At 41.0% G+C, this 13,715-nt stretch overlaps 1 protein-coding gene across 1 annotated transcript; it reads right to left on the bottom strand.

Moving 5' to 3' along the window:
* Positions 1–282: 282 nt before the first annotated feature.
* gdf5 (growth differentiation factor 5) lies at positions 283–4,963 on the bottom strand. The gene is made up of 2 exons (XM_061874989.1): positions 3,915–4,963; positions 283–1,166 (listed from the first exon to the last, which is right to left on the bottom strand). Exons 1-2 carry the CDS (start codon positions 4,306–4,308, stop codon positions 283–285), a joined length of 1,278 nt encoding a protein of 425 aa, XP_061730973.1. The 5' UTR covers positions 4,309–4,963.
* Positions 4,964–13,715: the final 8,752 nt, after the last annotated feature.

Here is a 13,715-nt window from a genome sequence, read left to right on the forward strand (position 1 = left end):
GGGGATCGAACCAGGAACCATCAGGTTGCTGACACAGCCAATCTCCCAACCACGCCACGCTATCCCCACCAGTTCTGCTAAGACTATCAGTAGGAGTCAAGTCCAATAGTGTTCGTCGAATTATTTTGTACTGCCCTCTTCTGCTCCATCACTGTTTGCTTAGCCCTGCCCACTTCCATATGCCGTTAAAATAGCGACAGAGAACCTGGTTGGAACATTCTTATTGAGGCCATATTTACCATTTGAACCATCTATTTCCTGAGTCAGTCTGTAGGTAGCGTGTTACCTACAGCCGCAGGCGTCGACCACCATATCGTCATACTGCTTGTAGACCACGTTGTTGTTGGAGTCCACGTAGAGGATGCTGATTGGGCTGAGGTGCGTGGGCACGCAGCAGGAGGGTGGGGCCGAGAGCGGGTCCATGGAGTGGAGCAGGGTCTGTATGATGGCGTGGTTAGTGGGCTCCATGTGAGAGCGGAGCGGGAAGTCGCAGGCGCCGCCACAGTGGAAGGAATGGTAGTCGAGCGGCGCGATGATCCAGTCGTCCCAACCCATTTCTTTGAAGTTGACATGGAGGCGGCGCCGCTGGCATCGCGCCCGTGTCTTCGGAGGGAAGGCCTGCGGAGGTAGCTTTTGAAGGGCCCTGGTGGGCGGAGCTCGCCTCATGCGTCGCTGTGTGAACAAGTACTCGTAGACGGTTTTGTTGTCGTGACCGGACCGGGCTCGAATCTCATTGTAGAACAGATCGGACTTATTGCTACGGCCGAACGCTAGCAGGAAGGCCATCTCCTTGTCGCTCCTTCTGGGTCGACCCAAGCCCAGCGAGCGGAGGTCGGTGCCACCGCCCCCTTCCAGTTGGAAGCACAGTGGCTGGTTCCGTTGGGTCCGTTTAAAGCCCTTGACCGAGTTCAACACATTGAACACCTCCCACCTGCCGTGAGAAGCCTCCAAAGGCTTGGCTGCCATTGTCTGCAGCAGAACTGCCTTCTTTTTAGCGTGCCCACACTCGAACAGCTTCAACCACTGGGCCCCGCCCTGTGCGGCCTTGCGGAGGTCAGGCCAGGGCTTTCTCAGGATGCGAAGTTCTGCTCCCAAAAGTTCGTTTGGACCCAAAGAAGAGATGTTGAAATGGTACTGCTGACGCCTCAGGACGGAACCCCTCTCATCTGAAAGGGGGAAGGGCAAAGTATCAGTTTGACTTGCAGTGAAGAAACAAAGTAAAACGTTTTTAAGTGTATGAACACAGGTGACTAAAAAAATGTGTATTAGTGAACTCAAAGGGATGAAGTAAAGAAATAACATACAGGTGAGTTTTAGGTGGGAAAACAAAGACATAAATGCATACTCTTTAGTTTTGGGTGAATAGGTTAAGAAAAACACATACTTGTGAGTTCTAAGTGATTAAGTTAAGAAATAGACACTTGTGAATTTTAATTCACTAAGTAAACAATAGGAACATAATAGTGAGTTGTAGGCGACTAAGTTAAGAAATAGGAACATATTGGGGGGGGGGGGGGGTCACCTACATCTGCGGTCCTCTCCAAGGTTTCTCATTGTCATCCCACTGGGTTGAGTTTTTCCTTGCCCTGATGTGGGATCTGAGCCGAGGATGTCGTTGTGGCTTGTGCAGCCCTTTGAGACACTTGTGATTTAGGGCTATATAAATAAACATTGATTGATTGATTGATGTTAGGTGTCAAATTGAAGAAATAGGAACACACTAGTGAGTTGTAGGTGACTATGTTAAGAAACAGACACCTTCTACAGTAGTAAGCTGTTGGTGACTAAGTAACAAAAACGACATGTACTAGTGAGTTGTAGGTGATCAGGTCAAAAAATAAACGCAAACTAGTGAGTTGTAGGTAACAAGGAAATGGGAACATACTTGTGAGTTGTAAGCGACTAAGTAACGACATAGGAACCTACTAGTTAGTTGTAGATGACCAAGTAAAGAAATAGGAACATTCGAGTGAGTTGTGGGTGACTATTTAAAAAAATAGACGCATTCTAGTTATTTGTAGGTGAATAAGTAAATAAATAGGAACATACTAGTGAGTTGTACCTGATTAAGTTAAGAAATATTTTCTAACGTGTTGTAGGTGACTGAGGAAAGAATTGGGAACGTATTGAGTTGTAGATGACTAATTTGAAGTATGCGTACTAGTGGGTTGCAGAAAAGAAATAAGATACTAGTGAATTGTAGGAAACAAAGTTAAGAAATAGCAAAATACGATTGAGTTGTAGGTGACTATATTAAGAAATAGACACGTACCAGTGAGTTGTAGATATACATACGTACATACAAGAGTTTCTCGGTGACTAAGTAAGAAAATAGACGCTTACAATTAAGATGCAGGTGATTAGGTCCAGAAATAAACGCATACTCGTGAGATATCGTTGACTGAGTTAACAAAATATACACAAGTTAAAATACCACTGATAGTCCCACACACACTAGATTTGGTAAAATTACCCTCTACATTTTAACCCATCCCCTTGTTCCACTCCTTGGGAGGTGAGGGGAGCCATGAGCAGCAGCGGTGGCCACGCTCAGGAACAATTTTGGTAATTTAACACCCAATTCCAACCCTTGATGCAGAGTGCCAAGCAGGGAGGTAATGGGTCCCGTTCATACAGTCTTTGGTATGACTCAGCCGGGGTTTGAACACACGACCTACTGATCTCAGGGCGGACACTCTAACCACAAGAAAAAGCACTAGTGACTTGTCTGCAATAAAATTGGATTAACTCGTTGGAATATAAAGACAATACGACATACATCCATAAACGTGAATCAATATGCAAAAGTGCATTATATTTATTTGCACAGTAATCTATTTATATCTGCACCTTATTGATTTTTTATCCTACACTACAATTAGCTAATGCAACAAAATTTCGTTCTTACCTGTACTGTAAAGTTCAAATTTGAATGACAATAAAAAGGAAGTCTAAGTCTAAGTAGCTCATCCTCCATCAATTCAGATTAAAAAAGATAAGGTTGTAAATCCTTATTTAACCAAAAATAACTGTGTTCCTTGTTTGTTTTCAAGTTCGCCATGATTAGAACGCACACAAATGTTATGTTTCTGGAAGTAGAAACACACATTTTGGACGCCCCAAAGAAATAGTTCCGGCATTGTACATTGCAGTTGTTTGAGACGGCTTTTAAGGTGACTCCCATTTGCCGCATTTTCCAAGGTTTTTTTTTTATCTTTAAAAAAAAAGAAAGCATGTGTGATCTTGTCTCTCATAAAGATTGGGAATGGCAAAATAAAAAAAAAGTGCTGTTCCTCTTTAAGTAAAGAAGTACATGCTTACTACTGAGTTGTATGTGATTAAGTCAAGAAATCGATGAGTTGTAGGTCACTAAGTAAATAAACGCGAACCTACTACTGAATTGTAGGTTAGTCAAGTCAGGAAATAAACACGAACCAGTGAGTTGTAAGTGAATAAGGCAAGAAATAAAGGTGTTCTCGTGAGTTGTAGATGACAAAATAAAAAAAAAAGAAAGACGCACACTAGATTTGTAGTTGGCTTTAACAAACACTAAACGTGTGCTATTAAGTGCAAGGTGATGCTAGTCACTAGCAAACGACAGCTAAACAAACAGAGTCTAAATTTAAAGTACATGTAAACTTTCCGCAGCCGCAGTCATGAAAACTTTTCATTCTAAAAAGAAATTGGAGGGGGACGGGGGGGCGTGAGGGTGTGACCACTGTTTATTTTCTCTCCTGAGGGCACCGCCAGGGACCAGATGGCGAGAAACATGCACGTTAGCATTTTAGCTCATAGACAAGCGAGGTGTGGCGTTTTGACAAGTCGGTTACTTGCGGCCCGTTTACATCTTTGCTTTTTAGCTAGCTTGTTGCCTCGGTTTGAGGTGTGAGGATGTGAGCTCGCGTGACATTTACCTTGACCTCTGTCCACAAAGCTGGTGACAGTATCGGCCATGCTGCGGTTGTGCGCGCCATGGGAGCGGCTCCAGTACAGAGACAACATGTAGTCGGGCGGCGTCACCTTCACACTTCCACCCGAATGGATGGAACCTTTGGGGACCTGGGAGGGCCCTTTGAGTACAACTTGATGTCGGGTCGCCCCGCCCGCCGCAGCACCCACCTTCCCACCTTGTGCACCGATGGCCGCAGGCGTCCGTTCCTTGCCGTCGGCGCGGGTTTGGGTCACCCTAGCCGGACTGACCCGACCGGTGGCCCGAGCACCCCAGCCGTAAGCCGTGCGCTGGAAAGAAGCGAAGACGAAAGTCAAAGTCCAGCAGGTGAGCAGCACAGAGAGAGGCGCCACATTCATCCTAGCGGCTGGGCGTCATGGCTACGAGCAAGAACAATTTGGGCCGAGTCGGAGTGTGTCATCCTCCGAGAGCACACACACACACACGTGTGACCTGACGTGTACGCGTGCTGGACTGGATGTGATGGAGCAGCGCGAGGAACTTTCTTCAAGTCTCTTTTTTTTTTCACCATGACGTCACGCCGCTGCCACACTTTTTTTTTCTCTTTCCTCTCCAACTTTGAATGTGCTCCAATCCAAACACTTCTCTCACCACCGGCCTCCAACAACTTGACACACACACACACACACACACACACACACACACACACACACACACACACACACACACACACACACACACACACACACACACACACACACATTGACATCATATCACGTGAAAGGAACTTTCTGGACGCCAGTTGGTCGCTTTGCCCTTTTTTTTATTTTCCGTTTGTCATTAAGTGGACCCCCAGGAAGTGGAGGGATCAACTTTCCCACTAAAACGCTCAGAGGACCACAAAGGGTTAAGAGTGGTCTGGTTCTAGCGGACTTGCAGTCAGAACCATGGTGTGGTCCGCTCATGTTGACACAGACAGGCTTGAGTCAAAATAAAGACTCCGTCTGTGTCCCGCCCACCGGCTACATGTTTACAGACGTACGCGATCACATGATAATTGGAGTGACCATAGACAAAGTATTGACAGGATGAAAAAAAAACATAGTAGGTCATGTGTAGAGTTAGGTGGTCACAAGGTGGCTGCACATCGCCCCCTAGTGTCGGCCTAGAATCAATGCATTATAGGAGTGATTATTCTGCCGCGCTAAACGGGAGCAAAGTCGAGCAGCGCTAGTCAATGAGGTAACAGCCATCGGGCTCACGACTCATTCTCCAGCACAGCTCCATTGGCGTGGAGGGCTGCCAGTTTGGTTTCCACAATGTTTTGACGCACGCCCACTCTATCCGTTACATGCAGTGACATGCAGTGTGGTCTAATTACTGTTAGTACAGGTTGCTCATTAAGAATGTAATAAGAAAAACGGGAGTAAATCCCTTTCAAAATATTCTTATCAAATACGTATTGGTATAATTTATTTGCTTTAATAAAATAAAGGCCGGGCAGCACGGTGGAACTGGGGTTAGTGCATGTACGTGCTTCACAATACAAAGGTCCTGAGTAGTCCTGGGTTCAATCCCAGGCTTTCTGTGTGGAGTTTGCATGTTCTCCTCGTGACTGCGTGGGTTCCCTCCGGGTACTCTGGGCTTCCTCCCACCGCCAAAAACATGCACCTGGGGATAGGTTGATTGGCAACAAGTGGTCCCTATAGTGTGTGAATGTGAGTGTGAATGTTGTCCCTCTATCTGTGTTGGTCCTGCGATGAGGTTGCGACTTGTCCAGGGTGTACCCACCTTCCAACAAAATACAGCTGAGATAGGCTCCAGCGACCCCCCGCGACCGGAACGGGACAAGCGGTAGATATAAATAAAAATAAAAGCCTCCCCCATTTAAATGTATATATATATATATATATATATATATATATATATATATGTGATTGACAGCTATAAAAACCAATCATTGCATTTCAATTCGTCACCATTATTTGTCTATAAAGTTGTTGTTATACATAGATAGATAGATAGATAGATAGATAGATAGATAGATAGATAGATAGATAGATAGATAGATAGATAGTACTTAGATTCCTTCGGGAGAGTTCCTTCAGGAAAATTAGTACACCTCTGCATAACATTTTATCCTTATTTGCGGTACGTAAAAGAATAAATATAGAGCAATTAGAATAACTTCATTAGCATTGATTTTAGTATGCAATAAAAATTATTTAAAGTGCATCACTTTGCCTGAAATATGAAAAATATGTTATTTTAAATTATTTATTTTAGGCTTATTTTTTGTTTTATTTGTATTTTATTCCATTTTTGACGGACTTCAACCATTTGATACTTAAAAAACTCAATCAAAAAACTCAATAAATACTAACATTTAATTAATTAGCAACACTAACACAGGAGCAGGGCAGCACAGTGGTTTAGGGGTTATTGTGTGAGCGCCTCACAATACGAAGGTCCTGGGTTCGATCCTGGGCTTGTGGAGTTTGCATGTTCTCCCCGTGACTGCGTAGGTTCCCTCTGAGTACTCCAGTTTGCTCCCACACAATATACAAACACATGTAGCCACAAAACAACAAAAATAATACAAATATTCACGCTAAAAATCAAAATGAAGTCAGTATGACTGGCTCCAAAGAGCATATTTGTAAACTTTTGTAGCAGACTTTAAAGCATTATGATAAGGGTCACAGAAACCCCCCTGGCAACACACTGCGCCTCCCACGGCGACTCACTCCGCTATTTGATAATAACTGTTTTAGTCTGCAAGTCCAGTTTCAAAATGGTTACCAAAATGGATACATGGATGATACAGCAGAGGATTGGGAGAATGTCAACAGATGAAACCAAAATATAACTTTTTGGTATAAACTCAACTCGTCGTGTTTGGAGGAAGTAGAATACTGAGTTGCATCCCAAGAACACCATACCTACTGTGAAGCATGGGGGTGGAAACATCATGCTTTGGGGCTGTTTTTCTGCTAAGGGGACAGGACGATTGATCCGTGTTAAGGAAAGAATGAATGGGGCCATGTATCGTGAGATTTTGAGCCAAAACCTCCTTCCATCAGTGAGAGCTTTGAATGGTTGACCAAATACTTATTTTCCACCATAGTTTACAAATAAATTCTTTATAATTCCTACAATGTGAATTCCTGTTTTTTTTTCACATTCTGTCTCTCACAGTTGAAGTGTACTTATGATGAAAATTAAAGACCTCTGTCATCATTTTAAGTGGGAGAACTTCTACAATCTGCGACTGACTAAATACTTTTTTGCCCCACTGTATGCCTCATTTGTAAGTATATTTGAGCTCATGTCTTCCATGTCTTATGACACATTATCTGTATGTAATATTGGCTGCATTTTTCATAGTTGTTTGTGTGCCATGTTGTTCCAGACCACAGCAAAAGTTACCGAGCTTGCAAAGATTGTAATACTGTAAATCCATTAGAAAAAGACAACCTGCAATTTCCTTAAACTTGGACACACACATCTATACCTTTGGCCATTCTGAGACAGTAATTTCCAGAATTTAGCTCATCCTGTGAGAAGCTTCCATTTTACCAATAATTTCCAATGTTTCAAAAATGTGTAGAATAAAAATTCAAATACAACATTTCTGTCAACTAATATAGACACTGACCTTATGTGTTTCCTTCATGATAACACTTATATAAAGCTTTTAATTTTTTCAGGCTCCGGACAGATTTTTTTTCTTTTGTATTTTTGGTCCAAGAAGGGTCTTTCAACATTTTGGGTTGCCGACCCGGCTTACGGTGGAAGAGGGGTTAGTGCGTCTGCCTCACAATACGAAGTTCCTGCAGTCCTGGGTTCAAATCCAGGCTCGGGATTTTCTGTGTGGAGTTTGCATGTTCTCCCCGTGAATGCGTAGGTTCCCTCCGGGTACTCCGGCTTCCTCCCACTTCCAAAGACATGCACCTGGGGATAGGTTGATTGGCAGCACTAAATTGGCCCTAGTGTGTGAATGTGAGTGTGAATGTTGTCTATCTGTGTTGGCCCTGCGATGAGGTGGCGACTTGTCCAGGGTGTACCCCGCCTTCCGCCCGATTGTAGCTAAGATAGGCGCCAGCGCCCCCCGCGACCCCAAAAGGGAATAAGCGGTAGAAAATGGATGAATGGATGAAGGGTTGCCGACACCTGATTTAGACAATAGTGACAGTACAACACTTGTTTTCACAGTACTGTGTAATAGTAAAGGAGAAAATACAGCACTCTTCTTACAGTAAGACATGTGTTATTAGTGTAGCACAGCACCTCTCTATTATGTTTTTAATTCAGCCAAGTGGAAGGGAAGTCGAGTGTTCAGAAACCCAGAAGCCACATGAAAGGTTTGTGTGCAAATGTATTGATTTATACTCAAACAAATGTTCTAGAAATAACAATTGCTGATACACAAAACTGTCACGGTGGTGGATGTGTTGGAAAGGTATAAGCTGAACCCAAATACAGGGAAACAAGGTGAAATGAAATCCAGAGTGCTGCTCAAAAGGTTTAATCCAACTCTAACAAACCACAAAGAACATATGACAATCAGACAAATATGAGACTGCAAACAGAAAACAAACTACACAGACTAATAGGACAACTGATTACACCTGCTATACCCAAAAGAGGAAGGAGCTTATTTGAGTAGACAGGACGAGACACAGGTGCAACTAATGAGACAAATGAGCACATGGGGAACAATACACAGGTAATCAGTACACGAAACACATATATAACACAGTTCAATGGAAATATATTAATCCATCTTATATTTTTCTATTAGGGTGTCAAAAATAACAAGTTAACTCATGCGAGTAATCATAAAAAAATCATCGTATCAATCATGTATATATTCATATTAATCACAGTATTTATTTTGACCATATACTGCTCCTTTACCTTGAAGGAGAACTGCATTTTTTTAAATAATTTTGCCTATCGTTAACAATCAATATGAAAGAAAAGATTTTTTTTTAATGCATTCTAAATATTAAATACATTTAAATAAAAGTCGGCTTTCAGCAGAGCCAATGAGGCTCCACTATTTTGCCCATAAAATCCAATAAATAACCATTCAAAAACTGCCACCAATACTCCATTTACATTTTGAAACTTGAATATTAACCAAGTATTAGTGATATTGTTGTTATAAGCGCTAACGCAGACAAACTATTTATGGCGACACCGTCATCACAAGCTTGTGTCCCTATGTTTACGTCATCGAGGGATCTGCTGCTTTCTCGCTTCCTTGGTCCCTGTGAGCTTTTTTAAGATCATAAATCATGCCTGTCACCGAGTCGAGTCGATATTCCTACGAGTTGGTACACTTTGACGGGCATCTAAGACCCGAAAATGGCCAGAACAACACGAAAATATGCTTGCTTGCACTGCATGCAGAGCGGCTCCAGGCCTATAGACACAACATCCCTACAACGTGGACAATAGGCATATGCACTTTTGGATGTGTTCTTGTTGTCACATTTATTATTTTTGTACAATATTGTTAATTGCATCCGAAATGAGAAATGAGCCTCATTATGAGAGAAGGACTTTCTGAGAGATAAAAAAAAGACTGACATTTAGCTGACGTGTTTTGTTTTTAAATCAGTTTGTCTTACTATCCATCCATCCATCCATCCAACCATTTTCTACCGCTCATTCCTTTTGGAGTCGCGGGGGGCACTGGGGCATATCTCAGCTACAATCGGGCGGAAGGGTACGCCCTGGACAAGTCGCCACCTCATTGCAGGGCCAACACAAATAGACAGACAACATTCACACTCACATTCACACACTAGGGCCAATTTATTGTTGCCAATCAACCTATCCCCAGGTGCATGTCTTTGGAAGTGGGAGGAAGCCGGAGTACCCGGAGGGAACCCACGCAGTCACGAGGAGAACATGCAAACTCCACACAGAAAGAGCCCGAGCTCGGGACTGAACCCAGGACTACTCAGGACTTTCGTATTGTGAGGCAGACGCACTAACCCCTCTTTCACTATGCTGCCCTAGTTTGTCTTTGTCTTACTAATGCATTGTATGTTATTTACTTACACGTTTTCAGATAAATCTCTTTTAACATTGTCTGTTTATCTGAACTGTACACACTGTACCACTCCTCTAAACGTCCTTAACCTAATTTGAATATATTTCCCTGAACTTTAAAGGGTAATGAAAATGCAAACCACAGAGACACAATAACCTATTGGTGGTACAGGAACTAAAAGTTGCTGGACTTTTGGTGGATAAGGGGTTAGAGATATGAACAGTTGAGCATTTTTATCGTAGGTTTATTGTAAAAAAAAAAGACATTAAATATAGTAAAGGTGACAAATAAAAGTTATTGCTCCAAGTGCCATCCACACTGGTGTAAATGTAGCTTAAATGTAGCTTAAATGTAGATAATGGGTTTCTGGAAACGCTTTGAGTCACGAGAGAAAAAGCGCTATAAATATATTTCACTTTACTCCACATTTAATTGAAGGAAATAAGAGTTTGATTCTAAAGCAAAACACGACTTAGTACTTATTGGTAAACACAGAGATCAGACGTTTCTTGTAAGTTGGTGATCTGCAGGATTGCAAACATCTCAGGGGGGATTTTGGGCAAAGAGACAACCCCAAAGCAAAATTTTTCCACCTCCATGTTTTAAATGTTGTTGTGGGCTCAAATTCAGCATTTCACGCGGAGTCAAGTTAATGCAAAAGCCTCAGTGCTAGTGTCATGTCAGCACATCACGTTCTCCCGAGGCGTATCTGAGTCATTCAAGTAGTGATTGTCAAACTTCAGGCAAGCCTGTACATGAGACCTCTTTAGCGGGAATTGCAGGATCTCGATCCAGTACGGCAAATTGTGTAACTTTTTCTAATTCACTTCAACATTTATTACACCAAAACACAATCGAACACAAAAACAGACTACCACATCACACCTCTTCACATACATTTATAAAAAACATTACAATCGATTGTAATACAATACAAAGTGACATAATGCAACTTCAAAATCACAAACAAGAACATAATGTAAGCAAGTTGAAAAATAAATTAGATTTAAAGATAAAAATAAGTAGTGGACTTTAAAGAAGCAGGGAGATTATTCCAATCAGATGGGGACTATTCCTTTATAAAGTTTTGTCGGTTCTTCCGAGGATGTCGTAGTCATAATGGTTTGTACAGTCCTTTGAGACATTTGTGATTTAGGGCTATATAAATAAACATTGATTGATTGATTGATTGATTGAAATGTTCGGTATAGTAAAAAATGGATACTTCACATGTCTAAGAGAATAGGGAGCTGTATGCTGAACCAAAAGTTGTTGTAAGTATGGTAGGACATGCAAGTAAATACATTTAAAAATAAACAACACTCAGTGAAAGCCAATAGTTCATGACACAATGGTGAGTTCTGGCACCTCAGGACAAATCTGCATGGAGAATTACATGAAATATTGAGAGGTTTGGGAAAAGAGTCAGTAGTGTTTTGGTAAACAACATTACCATACTTTAGTATGCTAATGTTCAAATTAATATTTTTCTAAATAGAAATGAAAAACAAAGGATTGACCTTTGGAGAAAGCCCAAACAGCCCTACATTTGTCTCACAAATATTATCAACATGTGAGTTCAAAGTAAGCTCACGGTCAGACCAAAGACCAAGGTATTGGAATACATAAACTTTTTAGTAACTAATGCTTTTCCCGATGACTTTGGTCCTAACTCCCATGAGATTGGGCGAGTCCCTCACCTTCAGACACTAGCATTCTTATCTTGATGCGTGAACTCAACTTATCAGTTATCTGAACTCAGTTATCTAGTATTTTTCCTATTTATGAATTATTGCACTAATAGTGATCTTTCTCACAAAGCTTCTGGTGGATGGTCTTGTAAAACGGTTAGTATTTTTTTGCAAGTCTACAATCTTGTCCCTGAGATCAGCTTTTTGGTTCAGCCCCTTGTAATGTAGAGGTTTGAATGGAATATAGTTTTATCCACATAACAAAATGAGATTAGTAGTACTTTCTAAAAGCGGAACTGCACTTGTTGTTTATTTTGTCTATCGTTTACAACCATAATGAGAGACAAGAACACATACAGTACAGGCCAAAAGTTTGGACACACCTTCTCATTCAATGCAGTTTCTATATTTTCATGACTATTTACATTGTCGATTGTCACTGAAGGCACCAAAACTATGATGAGGAGTTATGTACTTAACAAAAAAAGGTGAAATTACTGAAAACATGTTTTATATTCTAGTTTCTTCAAAAAGGCTACCCTTTGCTGTGATTACTGCTTTGCACACTCTTGGCATTCTCTTGATGAGCTTCAATAGGTAGAAATGGTTTTCACTTCACAGATGTGCTTGAAGCTCATCGAAAGAATTCCTAGAGTATATATATATATATATATATATATATATATATATATATATATATATATATATATATAATTTAGTAATAGACACGTTCATAGCAATATGTAATTTGTACAATATATACCATATTTTACTCATTTGAATCATTGTCAGAGCTAATTCCTCTGCGCATTTAGTCCTATTTCCATAACAGCACACTTCTGATTTCTAGCAGCAAATGTGTTCCTCCTTCTGAAAAAAAAACGTGTGTCTTCTAATCATGGAAGACTTTGTAACAAACAAGGGAGACATGCAACCTTATCCGGGAAAAAACAATGAGAGTCTTTATACCCATTTCCTGGACCCAGCCACACTCAAAGAAGTTGTAGACCTCCATGCTTTTCCAATTTTTCATCTGTTTTGTCTTGTAGATGACATGTGAAGCACAAGATAGTTTGATATGTCTGGGATCTCCAGCGAGGCATAATCGTTAATATCACTCGACAAATCGTCTCGATAAAGTATAAGGATCTATTTACCATTGCATAGTTTGATTTTTTGCTTTTATCTGCCTTAAGCAGGAAGATCTAGGCCCCTTGTTCACGCACAGCTTGCTGCACAATAGCCATCTAAGTTTGGTTGACTACCGCTTTTTTTCCACTTCCGGTAAGAAGTCACATGACGAAATACAAGCAGTATACCTGTTTTTGTGTATTTAAGATCTACGTAAATCTTAAAAATATGAAATCAAACCTTGGAAGGTATTGTGGCTATATGTATCAAACAATCTTGCCTTCCTTCAAACTTGCGCCAAATAGGCCGTTTGGAATTTGCCCAATTTGTGGCTATTTTCCAAAGGTAAAATATATGGAGAATGGCGCGATCTCGCCATTGTAGTGCAATGCTCTAGTCACTAAGCTCCTTATTTTCCCCTGTCCTCTTGTTGTGGAGAAGACTGGCTTGTACATGCACATGCATTTTCCGCTGTTGCCATTTCAATACAAAATAACATATAGTTCTAATTTATATCTATCAGTAGACTCAATATCGAAGCGCTAAAAACTACAGCATGGCTGATAGGGTGGAGACAGTTACAAGTGGAGGCACATAAAAAAAGAGTCAAATGTAGCTTGAAAACAGTCTGTAAAACATAATCCACGCAAAATATTGACCAAAGAACCACCATCACATGTTATGTAGACCACAAAGAAGTGTTTTGACTGTAGAAAACAATCATAACATGACTCCTTTAAATGAACATCACTAATTTGTGTACTTCATGGGCACATAAACGGTCTGTGAGGGTCAGAATAATTTCTGGTATGGGATCAAATACAAACAGAAATTATTTCCCACAACCAAATACAAAACAAACAATTGTTTCTTTTTACATTTTGTATAATTATGTTACAAAAACACCACGGAATAT

This window comes from Nerophis ophidion, linkage group LG16, assembly GCF_033978795.1.
Source record: "Nerophis ophidion isolate RoL-2023_Sa linkage group LG16, RoL_Noph_v1.0, whole genome shotgun sequence".
NCBI lineage: Eukaryota > Metazoa > Chordata > Actinopteri > Syngnathiformes > Syngnathidae > Nerophis > Nerophis ophidion.